At 55.7% G+C, this 19,765-nt stretch overlaps 2 protein-coding genes and 1 long non-coding RNA gene across 7 annotated transcripts in view; 1 reads left to right on the top strand and 2 right to left on the bottom strand.

Annotated features, from left to right (window-relative positions):
- Positions 1-19,765, bottom strand: part of ITPK1 (inositol-tetrakisphosphate 1-kinase) — a 138,330-nt gene that overhangs the window by 7,958 nt on the left and 110,607 nt on the right. For 3 of the 5 annotated variants that reach the window (XM_079127630.1, XM_079127631.1, XM_079127634.1), the window contains 5 exons: positions 11,192-11,290; positions 10,900-10,940; positions 7,434-7,599; positions 3,513-3,638; positions 2,281-2,348 (listed from right to left, as the gene is read on the bottom strand). In XM_079127630.1, coding sequence (XP_078983756.1) covers positions 2,281-2,348; positions 3,513-3,638; positions 7,434-7,599; positions 10,900-10,940; positions 11,192-11,290 — 500 coding nt within the window. The remainder of the gene's footprint in view (positions 1-2,280; positions 2,349-3,512; positions 3,639-7,433; positions 7,600-10,899; positions 10,941-11,191; positions 11,291-19,765) is intronic. The other 2 variants (XM_079127632.1, XM_079127633.1) reach the window with 1 other exon arrangement.
- On the bottom strand, positions 11,307-18,265 carry LOC306654276. Its single transcript, XR_013761919.1, has 3 exons — positions 17,113-18,265; positions 14,091-15,089; positions 11,307-14,030 (listed from the first exon to the last, which is right to left on the bottom strand). It is a non-coding gene; the product is annotated as an uncharacterized lncRNA (long non-coding RNA).
- Positions 15,089-16,266, top strand: LOC306654268 (centromere protein Q-like). Its single transcript, XM_079127643.1, is given in 2 exon segments — positions 15,089-15,287; positions 15,290-16,266. Coding segments are annotated over 2 exon segments (807 nt in total). The 5' UTR covers positions 15,089-15,124; the 3' UTR covers positions 15,934-16,266.

The following is a 19,765-nucleotide window of genomic DNA, read 5'->3' as shown; positions in this document are numbered from 1 at the left end:
GTGGACCCCTGGGCCTGCCCTAGCTGCACCTGGGAAGCGGGTACTGAGAAGGCCTCCCCCGGGATTCCAGCAAGGAACAGGGGTGACGTGGAGGTGGGGCTGGGCGGCAGGCGGCCAGGTCTCACTCTGCGTCTCATGACACGCTGTTTATAAAGGCACTCTCCCGGCTCAGCTAGGAGCCTCAGAAATCCTTCCGAAGACATCTGATCATCCAAAACCAAAGACAAGGTAAGGGTGTGCGGGTCCTGCCTGGGATTGAACGCAGACCACCCATGGCAGCTCTGCCAACAGGGGGCGGGAGCAGGGAAGGTGCCCTGTGGGTGCCCCGGGTCCAGCCCCTCTCGGTCAACACTGAGAACTGACTGCACAGCTGGCGGTGGACACCTCTCCTCCAGCAGCGGGAGGAATGCCCGGATGCCCCCTGGGGCAGGACGAGGAGACTGAGGCTCAAAGAGGTGACACACCTGCCTGAGCTTGGCTCAGACCCAAGCGGCACCAGCAAAGTGATGCTTTTTTTCCTCCTGGGGTGCCGGGGCTGGAACTCTGGGCCCTGTGCATGCTGGGCCAGCGCCCCATTACGAGCTGGGCCCCCAAGGCCCAGGCCCCTAAGGACACCCTACCAGGGCTCTGGAAGTAGGAGGGGCCTGGGCGCAGGGTGGATGGAGCTACCTCCCATCAAGGGCCTCCTGGGGAAGGAGGTGGGGCTCCGAAGTCAGTGTGGGTCACTACAGGGCACTCTTGGGAGGCCAAGGGGAGGCCAAGGTGGGGCTGGCAGAGCCCCAGGTGGCACGGGGCAGGACTGGTCAGGGCATGTTCTGAACACCATTTCTGGGAATGGAGCTGACCCCGATGGCCTGTGGGTGGCCAGGAGAGGCGACGACCCTTCAGGGAGGCCATGCTGCCTGTGCTGTCTCTTTTTTTCTTCAGAATGTTAGGTCTGGAAGATTCCTGACTAGCAGTTATGAGCTAAGGCAAAGGCAGGGACCACCACAGGCCTCAGAGGCGGGGGACCCTGCTGTGACTCCAAGCTGATGCCTTCCCATTTCTCAGATGAGGAAACTGAGGTCCATGGCCAGTAAGGGTTATTCAAGAAGGTGACTTCCAGGGGCCACTCTGCTCACAGCCCTCGGTGTCCCCTGCCATTGGTGAACAGCCCAGTGGGCAGCAGCCCTGCACAGTGTGAGGGCGCTGGGAGGGACAGCTTCTAGGGAAGTCTGCCCGTGCCCGGGCTGGCCAAGGCGCCAAGACGCCCAGCAGGTAGGAAGCCCTGAAGCTGCTGAAACCCGGAGGGAGCAAAGCTTCCCTGCAGAGCGCACCCACTTAGGCCTGCAGTGACACAGCCTGCCCTGTGAGTCTGGTACCTGGGGGACAGTTACAGAGGTCCTGAGGGACGCTGCTGTCTCTCTAGGTCCCTGTCCACACCAGAAACAAATGACAGCTGGACAGGCAGCCCAGGTTTGGGGGCCGGGAGCATGAGGCCAGGGCGAGTTCCCAGGCTGCTGGTGGTGAGCCCAGCCCTGAAGAGGGAGGAGGACGGGAGAAAGTGAAGGCCCCAGGACACCCAAATGGACGCTCCCGCGGGGAAGGGACCCAGCAAGGCTGAGTGCAGGGGCTATGAGAACGAAGCTGCTGCCCACTAGCCCACTGGGCCTGTGGTGACCTCCGTCCGCCTCAGAACAGCGCTCAGCGGTCATTAGAGTGGAAGGAGGTCCTGGGTTCCTGGAAGACCCAGCTTTGGAAGCACTCCTGGGGTCAAATCTCAGCTCTCCTGGCGTGAACCAGTCTGTGAACCGGGGAAGTTACTGAGCCTGTCCCAGTTGCCTGTCCCACCCCAGCGAGGCTGCATGGAGGCTGCTGGGCAGCCAGCTGGAGCCTGACACGTGGTCATCCTCACTGAGCACCAGCCGCAATGTTTGCTGCCATGGCTTCAGGTGTGGGGGTCACACGCCACCCTAGCAATGCAGAAGCACATGGCAGGCGAGGGATGACCACGAGTGGCTGCCTCTGAGCCTGTGGCGGGTGCTGATGGTCCTTCCACCCGGGCCCCACATGTTCGCCGCAACGTGCACACAGCTGTGATGCCCGCCAGCACAAGGGCGGGAGGCAGGCAGGGCAGGATGGACTCAGGGACTGGCCTGCGCCCTGGTGTGGGGACAAGGGCCTCCCACAATGCCCAGCCCTGCCAGAGCGCAGCTGGGGACCCCATGGCCAACAGCACCCCCACGCCCAGGCCTGGGTGAAGGCAGCCTCATGCCAGACCACCACGGAGGTGATACGTACCTCCGTGAGGACGGATGAGGACTCCGGCTTCGACACATTGTGGCTGTTGAAGAAGATGGACTCTCGGTCTGAAAGAGCAGACAGGAGCGAGGGTCAGAGCCTGGGGTTGTGATTCTGCCACCTGACGCCAGGGGGCAGCACCACCCCAGCCAACGCCAGGGCGTCTTGGGCTCCAGGCCCAGCAGCAGGGCCCTGGCTCTGGGGAGCTGGGCACCCTCACCACATAAAGCTGCACCAGGGATGGACGCGGTCCAGTCAGGGCCTCAGTTTCATTTCCCACAGAAAAATGACTGGTTTGCTGGGCCATATCCACCACCATCTCGTGGTGGCACGCCTGGTTTCCCTAACACCTAAGGGTGCTGCAGAATCATCACCAAAAGGGCGCCGGGAGGAAAGAGGGCTGAGGAGGCGGGACAAGCCATGCACCGAGGTCGGAGGCCTCTCTCGCCTGTGGAACACTTACAGAGAAACGGCCAGGCTGCCTCTGCCACGTGAGAGCTTAAAATACAAAGGTTCTGCTGTTTTCCAACAATTTAGGGCAAAACCAAAACCAGAACATGGGCTTCCACAGGACCCATCCAAGAAGCTGCTCAGAATGACCTGCTCATCATGAAACCCGCTTCACCACATCCAGCTCGCCAGTCCGTGGGTGTCCGCCACCATCGGACCCACCCCTAACGCCCACTGGACCCGGGCAACAGACCAGTCTCAGGGACACTGAACCCAACACGCTGACAATGCAATCGTTCACCCCAAATGTAAATGTCCTTAGGAGTAACCAAGGTCACCCTGAGGACCTGCAAGTTCGGCTGGCCAGCCAGAAACGTTCTCAGGCACTTGGAAGCGCAGGCACATCAAGGCAAGAATCACAAAACCAGGAGCCCAGGGCTGGGTTCTGGCAAAGCTGTCACAATCTCATCACCTCCCCCCCGCCCCCCCCCCCACCAAGAACGGCCAGGACCACCCGAGCAGGAGCCCCTAGGGGCCTAGCCCTGCTCGAGTCCTTCCAGGGTGGGGCGTCATGGATCACAGCCCCCAGGACACAATGGCAGGCCCTGGGACCCAGGCCCCTAAGCTGAAGGACAGGAAGGGACCGGCTGAGGCCTGTGTGCCAGGGTGGGGGCCTGCCCTGGTGCCGCGACCCCACCAGCTCCGGGACTCTGCGGCGCCACAGCGATCATGCAGAGGAAGTGATTGGGGCAGAGGCCAAGCAGGCAGGCGCTGAGAGGTACCTGGCATCCTTCCCGCTAGTGGGGCACAGAGGCCCCTGGCCACCCTGGTGTGCCCGACAGTCCTCCCGCTACTCCGACCGGAGCCAGTCCAGACAGGGGGCACGAGAGACGGTCCTGGGGAGGAGCCTGAGGAAAATAAACACCCTGCGGGACTCTGCCACGCAGGCCCGCCAGTCCACTCCCAGCACCAGGAGCCGCGGAGTGGCAAAGCCCAAGGGCCAGAGGCTGGAGCCGCTGCCAGCCTGGAGGCACTGCCTGCCTCCTCATCCTATAGCTCCAAGCTCAGGGCACCTTCCCACCTGTACCCCTGCAGGTCCCCAGGCCTTGGGGGGAGGGGGTGGACACAGCCAAGTCCAGAGAGGCTGGGAAGCCTGTAGAAGCTATGAGGACAGGTGCAGAGGTCACAGGGCTGTCCCAGGGACCTGCCACACCCCTGGAGCTGGACAAACTGTGTCCCCCAGTGGCTCCTTGTGGCAAGACCAAATACATGGGATCTCAAAGGGGGCCCCACACACATTGCCACTTCTGGCCTGGGGTGCTCTGGCCAGAGGAAGACTAGGCAGGGCGGCCAGCGATGCCCCAGGTCCAGCACCTCTCCACATGCAGCTGAGGCAGGGGGGGAGGAGGGAGGGAGGGAGAGCAGCTTCCAGCCACTGCCTGTCACCAAGAGACCATGGGAACCTGTGGGGACTCGGGTGAGTCAGAGGGGTCTGAACCCCAGGACAGAGCCCTGGCACCCAGTTCCTTGGGCATTTTTAAGACAACCTCTGTTAGGGGGACAAGGCCAGGGCCTTGCTGCCAGAAGCCCCCTGCATTTGGAGGCCCCAGCCAGTCTGATCCTAGACTAGTCCAAAGGACACACGGCATGAGCGAAGGGCCCCCTCAGGTCCCTGCAGGGTAGGAAGGCCAACAGGACTGGTTTTGTTCTCAACATGCAGATCCAAAAGAGGAAGGGCAAATGACCAGAGTAGCTCCCAGACTCCGGCGACTGGGGAGCAGCCCTGAGCTGGGTCACACTGTCTTCAGCTCCTTCGCTGTTTCCTATCTTTCCTGGGAAGTGCATGTCACGTCGCTGTGGGTGGCAACTTGAGTCAACTTCCAGTTGCCATTAAATGCCACCTCTGCAGAGGTTCCTGCGCCTACTGCACCTTTTCCAAGACACTCCCCTTGCTGGGTGGTGTCCCAGAGCCCCTCACCTCAGGTGACCACGGACTCTGGTCACTCTTTCCTGTGTGCTCCCTCCCACTGGAATACATACTCAGGGAGGCAAGAAGCCTGTCTGACGAGGCTCTGGCTGGACCCCCAGCGCCTGCACAGGTTGGCCCATGCGGGCTCAATAAGAGCAGCATTGCAACGACTCTTCAGAGGCTCCAGAGTGGAGGCCAGGCCACCTGCATCTGTACAAGAAGTTTCCCTGGAGTGCAGCCCCGCCCACTCATTTACATATCTCTATAGCAGCTCTCACCTTGCGACAGCAGCAGTTAAGTAATGGGGACAGCACTGGAGATATTCACTCTGGGGACTCTGGCAGGAAAAGTTTGTAGACCCTACCCGACATGGTAGGAGTACCACTCTTGTTCCCTCAGGGAGAGGCCCAGGATGGAGAACATAACAGGGCCCCTGCACAGGGCTGTGTCCTCAGGGTCAAACTAAAGGATGAGATAAGCCCACTGTACAGGGAGAGGGCACAGAGAGAGCTACCCCACAGCAGCCCCGCGTGGGGAAGAGAACGTGCCCAAGGAACATGGTGCATGCCTCGTGTTCCTGGTGGCCAGTGTCAGCTCTCCATAAGAGCTCACTTTGGTTCCACTCCAAGTTATCTGCAGGATGTCGTGGGCTGTGTAAGTCACACACCTTGATTGTGGAGATGTTGACATGTGAAAACCAAAAATGTACCTGAGAATCAAAAGCAAATGTCAGCTATAGAGACGAGTCCTTGTCTTTACCAACAGGACCAGAGCAACCTGCAGCAAGGAGCCCACCTCTCGGCCTGGACAGGAAGCGATAGGACCTGCCACCCGGGTGGTGGGAACCAGAAGACTGGGTGGGTGCTGCAAAGAGGCCAGACCCCCAAACTACCTTTCAACAGTCCATCGTACAAGGCTGCAGTCACTTAGCCTAACACCCCCAAAGAGGCCTGAATGTGAGCGCCAGGCCCCATCCGCTTCCGTGGCACCCCAAGACAGCAGAAGAGTTGGAGGGGCAAGCTGGAAGCCACTGGGTTTTCCCGTGTGTGTCTTTACTGTTTGGCCCAGGTTTGCATCTCATGGCGAACAGCATTTCAGGGCCAAGACACAGCCACGCGGAGGGACACACAGGGAGGAGGCAGCCCTCAACCTCAGGGACCCCCCGCTGAGGAGGGAACTGGGCCAGCACTTACAACCAGGTAGGAAAACGCCAACAGACACTTTTGTGTAGATAAGAAAGGAGACCTGGCAGTAAATTTCTTTTAGAAATGAAATGACTTGGGTGAAAAGAAAAAAGGCAAGAGAAACAGGAGAGAGAGCTTGTTTGTGTGTGGTTTTGCGGGTGAACCCAGGGCCACACGCGTGCTAACAAGTGCTGTCCCCGAGCTACAGTCTCAGACCTAACTATTCTTAAGTTAATAGTTACACATTTTTCATAGACTCAAAGTGTGTATTTTTAAAACTCAGGAAAATGCTACAGACATTGTGTAAGACATCAGCCTCTTCAGGTCCCACATGGAAGAATGCCTCTTAGTGGACGTGTCCACTGACCTCCCAACCCAGACCATCCCCTCGTCCCAGGGTGGGTGCTGGACTGGCATCAGGAGGGGGCTGTCCCGAACCCTGGCTGGGAAGAGTGCTGGGACTCGGGAGGGAGAGGAAGACACTGAACACTGCCCAAGTGTCCACTCCGTTAATGAAAAGGAAAAAAAGTGACCCCAGAGAAGAAGAGCTGGAGGGGGTGATGGGCAGCTGCTCGGGAAGACCAGCAGGTGGGTGACAGGCAGCCAGGCCAGCCCTCAGGAAGCCTGGGCAGGCTGGCACCCCTCCTGCGGACACCTCCCTTGAGAGAGAAATGTGCAGTGCGCTTGAATAGCTGCGCTGGGCAAGCGACGTCCTCCCAGGAGCCCCTGGAAGGCTCTGCTTATTCTGAAGGCTCTGCTATGATGCCGAAACTCGCCTGAGAGAGGCCTTCAGACAATAGAACAAGCCTTCCGGCAGCCCTGATGCCTGCAGGTTTTTAACTCCGTGCCGGGTGCCAGGCCTGGAAGGAGGGGAGGGCTTAGGGAGCCTCAGTGTGGTCTTGAGGCTTCTCCTGGAGGCTGCCACAGGGGCCCTGCAGGACAGCAGCAGGAAGCCAACGCCACCAAGGGATGCTGAGGACCCACATGCATCGGCTCAAAGCACGCTAGCTCACCAGGTGTGCACTGTGCAGCCTGGTGCCACATGGGTGTGTGTGTGACTGTCCCAGAACTTGCCCAACATCCTGCACTGGGATCCTCAGGACCCGGCAGGTGTGGCCTGCTAAAAGGTACCGATTCACCTGGGCAGCTGCAGAAGCAGCTGTGACTGGGGCAATGGTGACCGGAGTTGGGGGAGGTGGAGGACCAGTTGGTGCTCTGCCCCTGTGCTTCCCTGAGGGGTTGCAGGAGTCAGCTGGTCATGCTTGCCCCAGCACCTTCCTCCCCAGCTCATCACTGTGGGCTCCAGGAAATGACATGGGCGCACAGGGGCATCCTCGAGCTGATGGTGGCCCTGGGGGCCCCACAGTGGCCTGCTGAAACAGGGGTCTCCTGTTGGCGTTCCAAGATCCCTTTATCCATCTGCTGCACACAACTCTGAGCCTCAGGCCATCTCTTTAGCCTCCAGAAGTCAAATGGGTGGCAGGGGAAGTGGGAGGAGAGCCAGCTGGTGCCCATCCCAGCCGTGCCCACTCGAGCAGAGGAGCAGTTACCTGACGTGCCCGCAGAGAAGTTCTTGAGTGAGGGTCTCTGCACCACCGTGTAGGACTCGCCCACCACGAACACCTTGTACAGCACGGCATTGTGGTTGATGAAGTTCTGGACCACACACGGTGGCTGGATGGCACTCAGGCCCTCCTGGTTGAACACGATGGCCATCTGGGGAGACAGGGCACATGGGCTGCATCAGCGCCCACCACCCTCCTGCCGTGAAAAGAGCCATGCATCCCCATCCCGGCCCTGGGGCATGGGGACTCTCTAAGAAGAGTCTCAAGCCAAGGATGCGAATGGAGAGGGAGGTGGGCAGAAGGCTGGAGACCAGCTCCCCCCGGCGGGAGTCGGGATCCTGCATGCACTGAGCTGCTGCAGAGCACGATCCCCAAGAACATCCCTCACACGACAGCCCAGGGAATGGGACCCCGGGCCATATGCCGCTCAACCCTTCTGAGATCCTGGAGGCTCTTCCATGAAGAACCAGGACAGGGAGGCGGGGCACAGGCTGTGCACGAGGAGCTGAGGACCTGGTCCAAGCTGCCCTGTTGAGCACCCATGGCAAGCTCCTGTTCTAGCACCCACATGTCACCTGGTGTAACCCTCACGTCACCATCCCCGTCACAGATGAGACAGCAGGGTCTGTGATCTGCTGGAGGTTGACAGCCTGGAATGGAATCAGGCGTGCCCAGCCCGGGCCAGCATGGGCCACACAGGGCTCCAGAAACAGGCATGTCTGGGTCCCAGTGCCCGCCTCCTCTGGGGCGATCAGGCCTGGTTGAGGACATGGCAGGGGTGGTGACAAGGGCAGAGGGGCTACAGACATCCTCTCAGCTCTGATGGAGGCCGGGTCTGCAGGGGCCTAAGGGTCTGTCTCCTCTAAGGACCATGGGGCCCACTTGAGCCAGCCACCTGTGCTGGGTCACAGCTAATCCCTCCACCCACAGGTCCGTAGAAGGAGGCGGTGGCGGCTGCTGGTCAGGGAGCACAAGGCCTGGACAGCCGGCCGCCTCAACAGCTGTCACCCCTGCGTGCCTGGTGCTCAGCTGGGCAGGACAGAAGTAGAAATCCAGGCCACCTGGGAAAACCAAAGTGCACGCGTGTGTTGGGGTGGGGCAAGGACGTCTCCTGAGCCTCAGGACCACAGTGACGGGGCTGGCAACCCTGGAGCTAGCTGGGCCCGTGGCCCCGGCACTTCGGGGTGGGCAGAGGCAGGGCCTTCACTCTGTGTGAGCACCGGTTTAAAAACAAGCCCAGTGGGCTGGGGTTGTGGCTCAGTGGCAGAGCATCGCCCAGCATGCGTGAGGTACTGGGTTCAATTCTCAGCACCACGTGAAAATAAAGATACTGTGTCCACCTACAACTAAAAATATATATTAAAAAAAAAAAAACAAGCCCCCAACCCCCAGAAATTCTACGAACACACAATGAGTACAGTGCTTTGGCCAAACCAGCCCTCATGGTCGAGTGAGGGGCTGGGAGCTTTGGAACTGAGGTGCAGGCAGCTGGGATGCGCCAGAGAGCCCGCCCATCACATGCACTGTGGGATCCTGCATCCTGGCACCCCTGGACGACGGGAGGCAGGTGTCCACTGGCCCATCCTGTGCAGGGCATCCATGCCTGAGGGAGTGATCCTCTGAGGCCAACTGGCCCCAGGCAGAGTCCCACTGCACACACATGGTCTCCAAATGCTGGCGACAGGTGGACACTACTGGCCGTGGACCGGGACAGCCCCTGGGATGGGGGCCAGGGGCTTCCCTGCGGGTGAGGCCCCACAGCTGTGGTGAGACCTGCGTGACCACCAGGGCCTTCCCAGAGGAGCCCACCTGGATGCAGATCTGCCCCCAGGCACTGGTTCCACATCAGCTTTCTAACAATTCCCTTGGGCCAGGTCATGGCAGGCCCTGCAGTAACCTGCATCCTTTGCGGTCACTGGGAAGTCCCCCTGCGTAAACGCAGGACAGACACTCAGGACACCGTCATTTGCCCAGCCTTTGCCCAGCCTCACAGCTGGCAGCACACAGCCCAGCAGTGGTGGTGGATCCCTGTGATCTCGAGGCTGGAGCCGGGAGCTCTGTGTCAGGAGTGGCTGCTCCCCACATCCTGCCCTGACGTGGGCTGGTCCACCCACACAGTCGGACTTGTGGGCGCACCGAGGCCTGAGGACCTGCCGACAGAGGGCCATCCCTGGCCTGCTGCATGCAGGTGCCCAGGCGGGTCATGCATGGAAAAGTGATGCCCAGAGGAGGCTCCTGGTCTGAGGACACAACTGACCTCTGCAGAAGGCGAAAATCTCCTTCCCACGGGCAGAGCCAGCCCCCTCACGGCACGTCCCCCAATGACACTGTTTATAGACATATCCCCATAAATATCTCCCAGAAACAAGGAGCCCGATATAAATCCAGAAAGGTCGCTGCTGCCAGGGCTTCCATTTTTAGTCATGCTGGTGGGGAACACGCTGGTGACAGGTCTTCCCTGCAGGCCCACTCTGCACATCCCGGCAACTGCCTGATGGAAGGCCCAGGCTGGGTTGTGCCCAGGGCCTGAAGATGGCATCCCCTGTGGTTTCCTGAGGCTGGGAGGGCAGCAGAGACCTCGGGAGCCCTGCCCGCTGCCTGGTCCTCTCACCCCAGTACCCACCCACTCACTGCCATGCCTGCCCCACAGGCACTCACTGTCTTCCTCAGGGGCAGGAGTAGTAGCCTGCGCACCTGTTCCCTGGCACCTGTGGGAGGTTGGACACACATGCACAGGGAAGGAAGGACGGCTGGAGAGCCACAGCGTGCTAATAGGCATGGCCTCCTCCTCAGCACCTGCTGCATCCAGCAGGATCCACAGACCCTGGTGGGCAGAGACAGCCTTCCTGGTCCAGTGCCTGGCACTCTGGACCAGAGGACATGCAGCCAGGGACAGGTAAGGCTGGATGTGACTTCTCTGGGCTCCCCTCGGGACAGCATGGTCCTCCGCTTGGGAACTGAAGCCCTGAACCCCAAGGGCATCTGGAGGGTCGGGCTTGGGTGAGGTCTGGGCGGGGCCTTGCCTTGGGATCAGCACCCTCCGGGTACCCCCCACTCATGCACGAGGGCCGTCTACGACAGTGAGAAGCCAGGAGCAGCCTCACCAGAACCCGGTCCTGCACCACCTGCATCTGGGGCCCGCAGCCCCAGAGCTGTGAGAGTCAGGGCCCACGTGTGAGCTGCCAGCCTGAGTGGCATTCTGCCATGGCAGCCCCAGCACGTTAAGCCAGGCTCCCAGCCTCGGATGCAGCAGGCGGAGGGAGGTTGGAAGCATCCCATGAAGCTGCGGTGTCTTGTTTCCTCCACGCAACTCCAGCGGAGCCTGGAGGGAGCTGCAGACCAAGAGGCCATGGCCACAAGCTTGGCAGGGTCCCAGCAGGCCCACTGGGTGACGGGACCAGGGTGGCAGGTGCAGGGAGGTGGGGACGGGGATGGTCATGACTTCACTCACCTCGTGAGAGTTGGTGCCGTGAGCCACTCTGGTCTTGCAGACTGCGGGTTGGAGAGGAAAGCAGAGAGCAATCAGTGGGCCCTGAAGCCTGACGGCAGGCGCAGGGCACTTCCCCGGGGACCCTCCAAACTCCTAGACAGATGCCACCAGGACAAGCATCTGGGCCGTACCCTGAGGCCCCTGGGGCTGTGCCATTGGCAGGCAAGGCCTCGGCCCCTCCTCAATTCAAATCCTGCAGGGCCTAGAAGACCCAGCCGCCCACGGCTGCCGGCCAAGCCAGCGGGATACGTACTGAAGGGGAAAGCCAGGCCATTCTTCTCCAGCAGCCTCACGGTGTCATCCCCACACAGGCTGGTGAGCTCCATGAAGGGCGGTGAGCAGATCCTGTCATCTAGGGCAGAGGGGAAGTCAGCGCCCACCTCCAGGGCTGCCCGGTCGCCCGCCCAGCTCCCCAGCCCCGACAGCCCCCGGGCTCTGCGGTCCCGTGTGTGTGCGTGAGACAGGAACAGCAGCATGTTCTCACCTACGTGTTCCAACGATATTCTGTAATTAAAAAATGCTTACATGCTAACCGGGAAATCTGAAGAGCACAGAAAAGCAAAACACACACGTTGCTACGACCTCGCCACCATCCGTCGAAGTCCCCTTCCCCAAAAAGGCCATGAGCCCCCCGAGGTGGGACACCCCATGCCTCTGGCACAGGGGCTGGGAAAGGTTGCGCACTAGCAGGGCGGGGTGCCCTGCCCTCCCCCAAACTCTGAAGCCAAATCCAGAGCAAATCAGCCGAGCGCTGTCCCCAGGGCTGCCACTCCCTGGATGGCCAGGTCAGCACACTGAGCCACTCAACACGAATTCGTGGACCTCGGCAGTGATGCCAGAGCCACATGGGAAGGCTTCCCATCTCGGTGTCTCCCCCGCGGGGCCAAGTCTGGACTCCCTGCAGGGGCTCCTCTGGGGGCCCTGGGAGGGCAGATGGTGGCCAGCGTTGGACAGGCCCCAAAGGGGTGGTCAGGCCCATGGCCCAGAAAGAGAGGCCCGGGGTGGTTGTTGCCCAAGGTCACAGGACAGGCAACCAAAGAGCCAGGACAAGGAGCCATGCCTACCTGGCAGCCTGGCAGAAGAGAGGTCAAGTCGGGGAGAGGGGGGTCCTGGTGCTCACTGCCAACACGACCCACAAGGCCTGCATCCGCCCCACCCGAGGGAAGGACAGGGCCGCAGGCCCTTCCAGCTGAGCAGAAGGCTCACCACCACCGCTCCGCTGCAGGGGCGCATGCTCGCTGAGTACACCGTAGGGTCCGCAAGGGGCAGGCATGAGACGGGAGCTCGGTGGGCCTGGCGGGGCCTGGCACCAACTCTGGCCAGGTTGTGGCCCAGCTGCTCCTCTCGGAGGTGCCAGGGTCCGGGGCCAACTCCAATAAGAGCTTCCAGACCCCCGCCAGAGCTTCCGAGCAGGCACATCAGTTTGGATTCTGGCCTCTGGGATGTCACTGCTGTCCCCACCCCACCTTTCACAGGCCACTGATGATCGTCCACATAGGTCCACTGCCCTTGTTCCACATGGCCACACCGCTCAAAGACTCTCTGAGGACGCACCACTGTCACCCGCTTTCCAGATGAGGAAGTGGGCACCACGGAGACGCTCCCCGCGTGGAGCTACCAGTGAGTGAGAGGTGCTGCCTGAGGGCACACTGGGTCATCTGGCTCCAGCCTGCCTGTTGACCACAGGTTGGGGCGCAGGGTGTTGCTGCTCAACGGCAGTGCTGAGGCGGCCGCTCTGGCACGTGGAAAGCACAGAGGCGGCTGCCGCCGTCCAGCCCCACCCCCAGGGTCTCACTGTCCACGGTTCAGCCACCTGCAGCCAAGGCTCTGAGCGCAGGAGCTTCAGACGCGCCTCAAGAGCAGGGTGAGGGACTCTCCAGCCTGCTGTCCAGGGCAACTGACTCAGCTTGTGTCCAGCACAACATCACAGTCACGGCGCGGTTACCAGATCGCTGCCCTGGAGCGCAGGCTTGTGTTCAAGTAACCCTTGTTTTACTTATTAATGGCCCGAGTGCAAGAGCAGGGACGCAGGCATGGTCCTACCTTGTTATAAGCTTGCTGCCTGATTCATGAACCTTTTTTCAGTGCTGGGCACTGACCAAGGCCTCCTGCATGGCGGGCAGGCAAGCGCTCCGTCACTCAGCCACACCCCCATCATAGGGACGTACATATAGGAAAAACACAGCCAGGGAGGTGCGTGGCACCAGCGCAAGTTCCAGGCTCCCACTGGGGGTCTTGGCACGCATCCCCCCGGACAAGGGCGCTGCTGGAATGGAGGACGAAAACCCCAGGTAATCTCAGGATGCAGAAAAGCATCTGATAAACCTAATACTCTTTCTCAGTAAGACACTCAACAAACTGGAAAAGAAGGGGCTCCATCATCGTAAGAAAGGGCATCCTCGAAACCCACACTTTGAGATAAGATCACATTCACCAGTGAAGGTCTAGGCATCTCCCCCTAGGATCAGGAAAGAGACAAGGAGATTTGTTCCAGCTACTGCCAGTCAACACCTTGCTGCAGGTTCTAGCCAGGCCCACGAGGCAAGAAAAATGAAATAAAAAAGCATCAAGATTGAAAAGAAAGAAGTAAAACTATGTCCATCTGCAGATACTAAGATATGTACACAGAGAATCCCAAGGAACACACACACATGCACACACTCTCCAAGGGTTGCTGGAGCTAATAATAAACAAATTCACCAATGCTGCAGGATACAAGGTCAATATAGGAAAAACAACTGTATTTCTACACCCAACAACAAACACGCCAAATGTGACACTAAGAAAATAATTCAATTTTACAAAAAACATCACAAAAAACAAAATATTTAGGAATAATTTAAAAATGAGTACAAAACAAACTCTGAAAACTACAAAATATCACTGAAGGAAATTAAAGAACACTTCAATAAGTGGAGAGACACACTAGGTTCATGACTAGGAGAGTAAACATTATTAAGTTAGCAATTTTTTGATCTGTGAACTCAATATAAGATCCATCAAAATATCAGCTCTTTTCGTTTTCTCAGAAATTAACAAACAGATCCTAAAATTCATATTAAAATGCAAGGGACCCAGAACAGTCCAAACGTCTTGAGAAAGAAAAACCTGAAGACACGTGCTTTTTTTTTTAAACATGGTGAGTTTTGTACACCATGGGGCTGGGTATAGTTCACTGGTGGAGTCCATGACCGCCCTTAAAAACAAAGAAACAAATGAAACTTACTACAAAGCTACGGTCATCGACCCAATACAGCACGAGCGCAAGGAGAGACATGCAGATCCATGGAACGGAATGAAGAATCGGGAAGAAAATCCATTCGCTTGTGCTCAACTGGTTTTCTATACATTGCCAAAAGAATTCAATGAGGGAAAAATAGTCTTTTCCACAAATGGTGCTAGTACCACTGGCTAGCCACATGCAAAAGACTAGAATTGCGATCCTACCTCACATCACATACAAAGTAATTCAGAATGGATCATGAACTCATATAAGAGCTAAACTACAAAACCCTTAGAGGAAAACATCAGTGTAAATCGTGACCTTGGATTGGGCAAAGGTTTCTTAGATACAGTACTAAAAGCACAAAGAACCAAAGCCAAAGCAGATCAAATGGATATCATCAAAATAAAACACTCATGCTTCAAAGTGTACTACAAAGAAAGTGAAAGGAAACCCACAGAATGGGAGAAATATTCTCAAATCATATATCAGGTACTGGACTAGTATTCAAAATATATAAAGAACAATTAAAACTAAACAATAAAAAAGAACCCAATTTTAAAATGGGCAAAGAATTTGAATAAGATAGTTCTCAAAATAAGACATAAAAATGGACAAGAAGTCCATGAAAAGATGCCCAACTTCATTCACCATCAGGGAAATGCAAATCAAACCACAAAGAGACACCGTGTCACACACACCCAAAGGATAGAAACGGAAAGACAGCAACGCGTGTTGAGAAGAATCAACGCGTGATGTGGAAGAATCAAACCCTCGTGCATTGCTGGTGGCGATGTAAGCGATGCAGCCACTTTGGAGACGTCTGGCAAGACCTCGAGCAGCTAAACAGAGCTACCTTAGGAGCCCCAGCAATCCCTCTCCTAGGAATGTGAATTATGTCCATTAAAAAAACATTCAGGGCCAGTCCCTGAGAGACTGCAAAAGACTCAGTCAGTGATCAAGATGCCTGGTAAAGCCAATGCTTCTAAGAAAAAGTCTCAACAATTGAAAAAAAATTCAAAAGGAAAAATCAATAATGAGGAACTGGAATTGTCAGAGAAACAGGTTAGAAAGACAAGAAAAAGAAATAAAAATCATCCAAAGCATTTGTCTACTGAAGCAGGACAATAAAACATACTAATCTAAAACAGATAAAGATAGCATCCAAAAAAAGAAAAACCTGGCAATCTCTTTCAAAGAATGTCAGACAGCATTTGCAAACTATGATCGAATCAGTAATAATAGCAATTTTAAGTAACAATATTAAAGAAAAAGAACAAATTCAATATCATCTCAACTATCTGAAGATAAGATTGCTACAGTTGTGTGAAACTATGAAAGTGCCTCCCAGAAAGCTGAAATATTTAACTAATGTTTCAAATCTACTGAAAATGGAAAAGGCACAAGCTAGAGCTAATGAAGAAGGTCTGGCATTATTACAGGAAGAAATAGATAAAATAATGGAGACCACAAAATCAATGACTGGAAATATTCAGAGACTAAAGAACAAAATTCAGATTGAGGCACATGAGGTAGAAGAAGAGGAGGAGAAGGTAAAACAGATGCTTCAAATGGATTGTAGTGGTGTACTCTCTCTTCCAGAACTTTCTCAGAACAGTCTTAAAGCACCCACACTTCAGAAAGAAATTTTGACAATAATTCCAAACCAAAATGCTCTTCTAAAGGACTTGGATGTTCTCCAGAGTTCATCCCAGATGAAGAACTTGTCAATGTTCATCGAAGAAGCCTATAAGAAACTAGATGCCTCTTAAAGAGTTTCCTTTTTTCAGATTGTTTCATATTGATGTAATGTTTATGGATTTGTAAAACTGTTAACCTATGATGGTGTCGTACAGGCCAAAGCCTAATATGTACTTTAAAATTAGCATCTAATGTAGTCCTGAAAACTCAGTTTACAGCAGCTGCTAAATCTAGAAAATCAATATCTATATTGTTGTATCAAGTTATTTGCCTAAACCCATAAAATAAGAATAGTCATGATCTTAGCACAGAATCGTCACATTGGGACTTTGTATATGTAAAGTGTTTATAGTGCCTAATGAATAATAATATAAGTATTTGCTGTCACTCATTCTTTAGCTGATAGCTTACATCTTTCTGTCTAGTCACCTGGAACTTGAAAAATTCCCAAATACCTTTACTCTTACCTCACAGTCTTTTTGTACAGTAATTAAGATTTGCCAAGTATCTTTAACTTTAAAAGTAGCATCAGATTTTATTTCTTTGGTTGGTTAGTAAGTAGATGTTGAATATTTATTTTCTGCCTTCATCAAAGCATACTTTTATTTTTTAAAATTATTAAACAGAAACCTAAGCACATTTAGCCCTTAAGACAAATACCAATCAAAAATCTTTTGGGAAAGCTGAATATATAAGAACTGGTTGCCAAAGGCAAAAGATATTGAAACCAAAGAAGGCAGCAGACAAATTCTGGATTACATGAAATGCAGTTTATTAGAGACTATGGAGGATGTCCTGTGTGGCAGCAAGACAAAAGAATCACTTCACCCTGCAGCAGGAGGAGGCTAGACGAAGGCATCCCACAGCCAACCAAAATGCACCTAGGCTTTCTCAAATACTGTTAACACGTCAAAACTCAGTTTAATAGACAGTTCAGGTGTCAGTATCCACCACAAATACTTAGCTGACTATCTTAATGGATTTACTTATTGTACAGAGTTTGGAATACATGCCAGGGTCCCCTGATGGTGAGATGATGTTTAAAGCTGGATCCCTACAAATCCCTTTCTTATAAACTTGTCCTCATTATGTAATAAGCGTATATGTTTCAATAAGTGATTAAATATAAATATGTCAAAAACCTTTCCTAAGCCACTATTGTATATTATCTTGGTTCTTTTATCTATTTGTAAAATAAATTAACTATAGTTTTTCTGTCAAAAAAAAAAAAAAACATTCAGTAGTGCCACCCACTGAGTGCTCTCCAAGGGACAGTGAGCTAAATAAAAGCTTTACCTTCCAGTAAACCTGGGGAGTCCTGTCCCCACTCATGTTGAGTCCATGGTGAAGTCAGCAAAGGGATGGTCCCCCCAGGAATGACGGGTCCAGAAGAATTGCAAGGACAAAACATTCCCATTGAACCGGGGTCTCCAGCACTAGTCTCTTACTGGACATGTGGTTTGCAAACATTCCCCCCATCCTGCGCCTTGTGCTTCCGTCACAGTACTCTTTGAAGCACAAAAGGTCTCTATGCGTCAGACTCACCTAGCCCTCTGAAACCTTATACAACATGGCAGCCTGGGGCCACACAGACCAGGACGGGGAGCACATCCACAGTCACGCTCTTACTTGCGTATCCTAATCTGCAGCTGCATGCTGGCTGGGGCTGAACCTGGCCCCTCCCATGGCCCGAAGGGACTCATGTGCCAAGCTGAGGCCCAGGGAACCAGTCTAGGCTGAAGGCAGCCCAGAACCCACAGAGCCAATGCAGGGGAGGAACTGTCCCTTCCTGGGCTGCAGACCACGTGGTACCACTGGTACGACTGACCACATCCGTGCTGCCCCCAAGCCATCCTGCCTGCCGTGAACTCACTGGCGACTTGGAAACACCTGCTGCTCTTAGGCAGTCAACCACACCACCAACAGTGCTCAGGGCGCTCCTGGACTCCAGCTGTGACAATACATAAACGTGCCACCCCTCCCCGCAGGGGGCTCATTCCAGACGAAGGAGCCGGAAACCAAACCAGATAAAGACAGAAACACGCACCTGGATGAGCCGCCAGGGAAGCGTGAGATGCAGGAGGGGAGCGCTGGGCTGGCAGCGGAGGTGGGTGCGCAGCGTGGACAGCGTGACCTGACCAGGGAGGCCTGGCTGAGCAGGGGCCGGGGTGGAGGATGGCCCAAGGCCATGTGTCTGGGGAAGCAACCTGCGCCGAGGCCCAGCGTGCCGCTGCAGGACACATGCCCGGACCCAGCCTCTGCCATGGGTACAGCAGGTAGGCGCAGCGGCTGCCCAGCTCAGCAGCAGGCTGGAGAGGGAACCAGGCCCCGCAGCATTGAGTGGCAGCCTTGGCTACTGTCACTGGCTGGGGAAGGGGTGTGTGCAACCACTTTGTGCCAGCTGACACAGCAGGGCCCGCGTGAGGGACGGGGATGCAGAAGCTTCTCAGTTCTTCCAGGGGAAGCTCAGGGCAGCCCCGCCAGCCGCCCTTCTCCCCCGTGGCGACAGGGGAGATGCTTTGGGTGAGTGAGCACTGGGAGTCCGCGAGGCTACTTCTGGTCCCTGGAAAGCCGCTGCTGTTGCTTATTTATCTGTCATCTGTATTTCTGGATGGGCGCTGGGAAGAGGCTTTTTTTTTGGTTGGAGTGGGCTGTTTTCTTCCGAGGGCTGTGCCATCAGCCCCTGGGAAACCACATGTGCCTGCCTCCCGCCTGTCTTCCCTCTCTGCCGCCCAGGCAAGCCGTGAAGCTGGAGAGGGGCGAGCCCAACCACAAGCCTTCACAAGTCCAGCCAGGGAAGGAAAAGGGGCTCAAGGCCACCCTCGAGTTCCCAGTGGGGCCAGGACCAGCCCTGGCATTCGGGGCACACATTACTGTCCTGTCCACTCTGCAGGTGACATCTTTCTCATGACAGCGGCAGCTGCTACAGCACTCGTAAGAAAACAAGAGGACCAATGACAACAGCTGGGCACAAGAGATGCGCCTGCACTCAGGGGTGCAAGCTGCACAACAGGGTGGCTTTGAGGCCGGTCAGCCTCACTGACCGTAGGACAAGCCACTCACCACATGGAATGGTTGGTTGCGACTCCACAGGGCTGAGTTTCGCTCTCCTGCCGTGGGATGGTTGTTGGGGCTGGCACACGGCAGGCTGGGGACACCCAGGAGAGTAGGCGGTCAGGACTGGCTGGCATCCAGGTCGGGGTCCTTGGTCACGTGGCCAAGGCTGAGGGCTGCATCCTCAAACTCACTTGTTGGTTTTCTTAATAAGTGAATTTCCCCCACTTCTGTTTTCAGTGTCACCTATTTCTGCCAAGGTTCTGCATCTCCTGGCTGCTTGACTGGCAGTGCTTCCCGATGAGACAAGTGTTCTCCAGCAGGACTCTCGGGCCTGGGCTTGCTGACTCCCTTCCATAGCTGGGCTCCCAGAAGTGAGTTTCAGGGTCCTCGGGAATTGAGATGTCAGTGGTTCTTGTTCCCAAAAGGACTGAAGGGCTCTGCTGAGGTGCCAGCAACCAACAGTTGTGACCACGCCTTCCTTGGCCTGTTGGTCCCATGCTCAGAGAGTTGGGCAGTGCTTTCCCCGAGAGAGGAGGGTGAGCAGCATGGAGAACAAGTCCATCCCCTATGTAGGGTCACTCTGGGGCCAGCTGGAGGATGACAAGGCCAGGCAGGGTGCTCAGGAGCAGGCAAGTGCTTAACAGTGAGCAAAGTCCTGCACTCAGACCCAGGGACCTGGGTGCATGTTCTGCAGCTTCCCAGTCCTGACTGAAGAAGGCCGTGGCAGTGAGACAGTCCTGTCCGTCTGCCCGAGATGCTGTGCTAATCAATCAAAAGTGTCGTGGAATCTATGAAATGCCAGACAGAAAAGCAGCACTCTCAGGGGTGACAGGAGAGCTCAGTGCT

The sequence above is a fragment of the Sciurus vulgaris genome (assembly GCF_902686455.1).
Source record: "Sciurus vulgaris genome assembly, chromosome: 2".
Taxonomy (NCBI): domain Eukaryota; kingdom Metazoa; phylum Chordata; class Mammalia; order Rodentia; family Sciuridae; genus Sciurus; species Sciurus vulgaris.
Note: the sequence above shows the minus strand (reverse complement) of the source record. Positions and strands in the feature narration are given on the sequence as shown.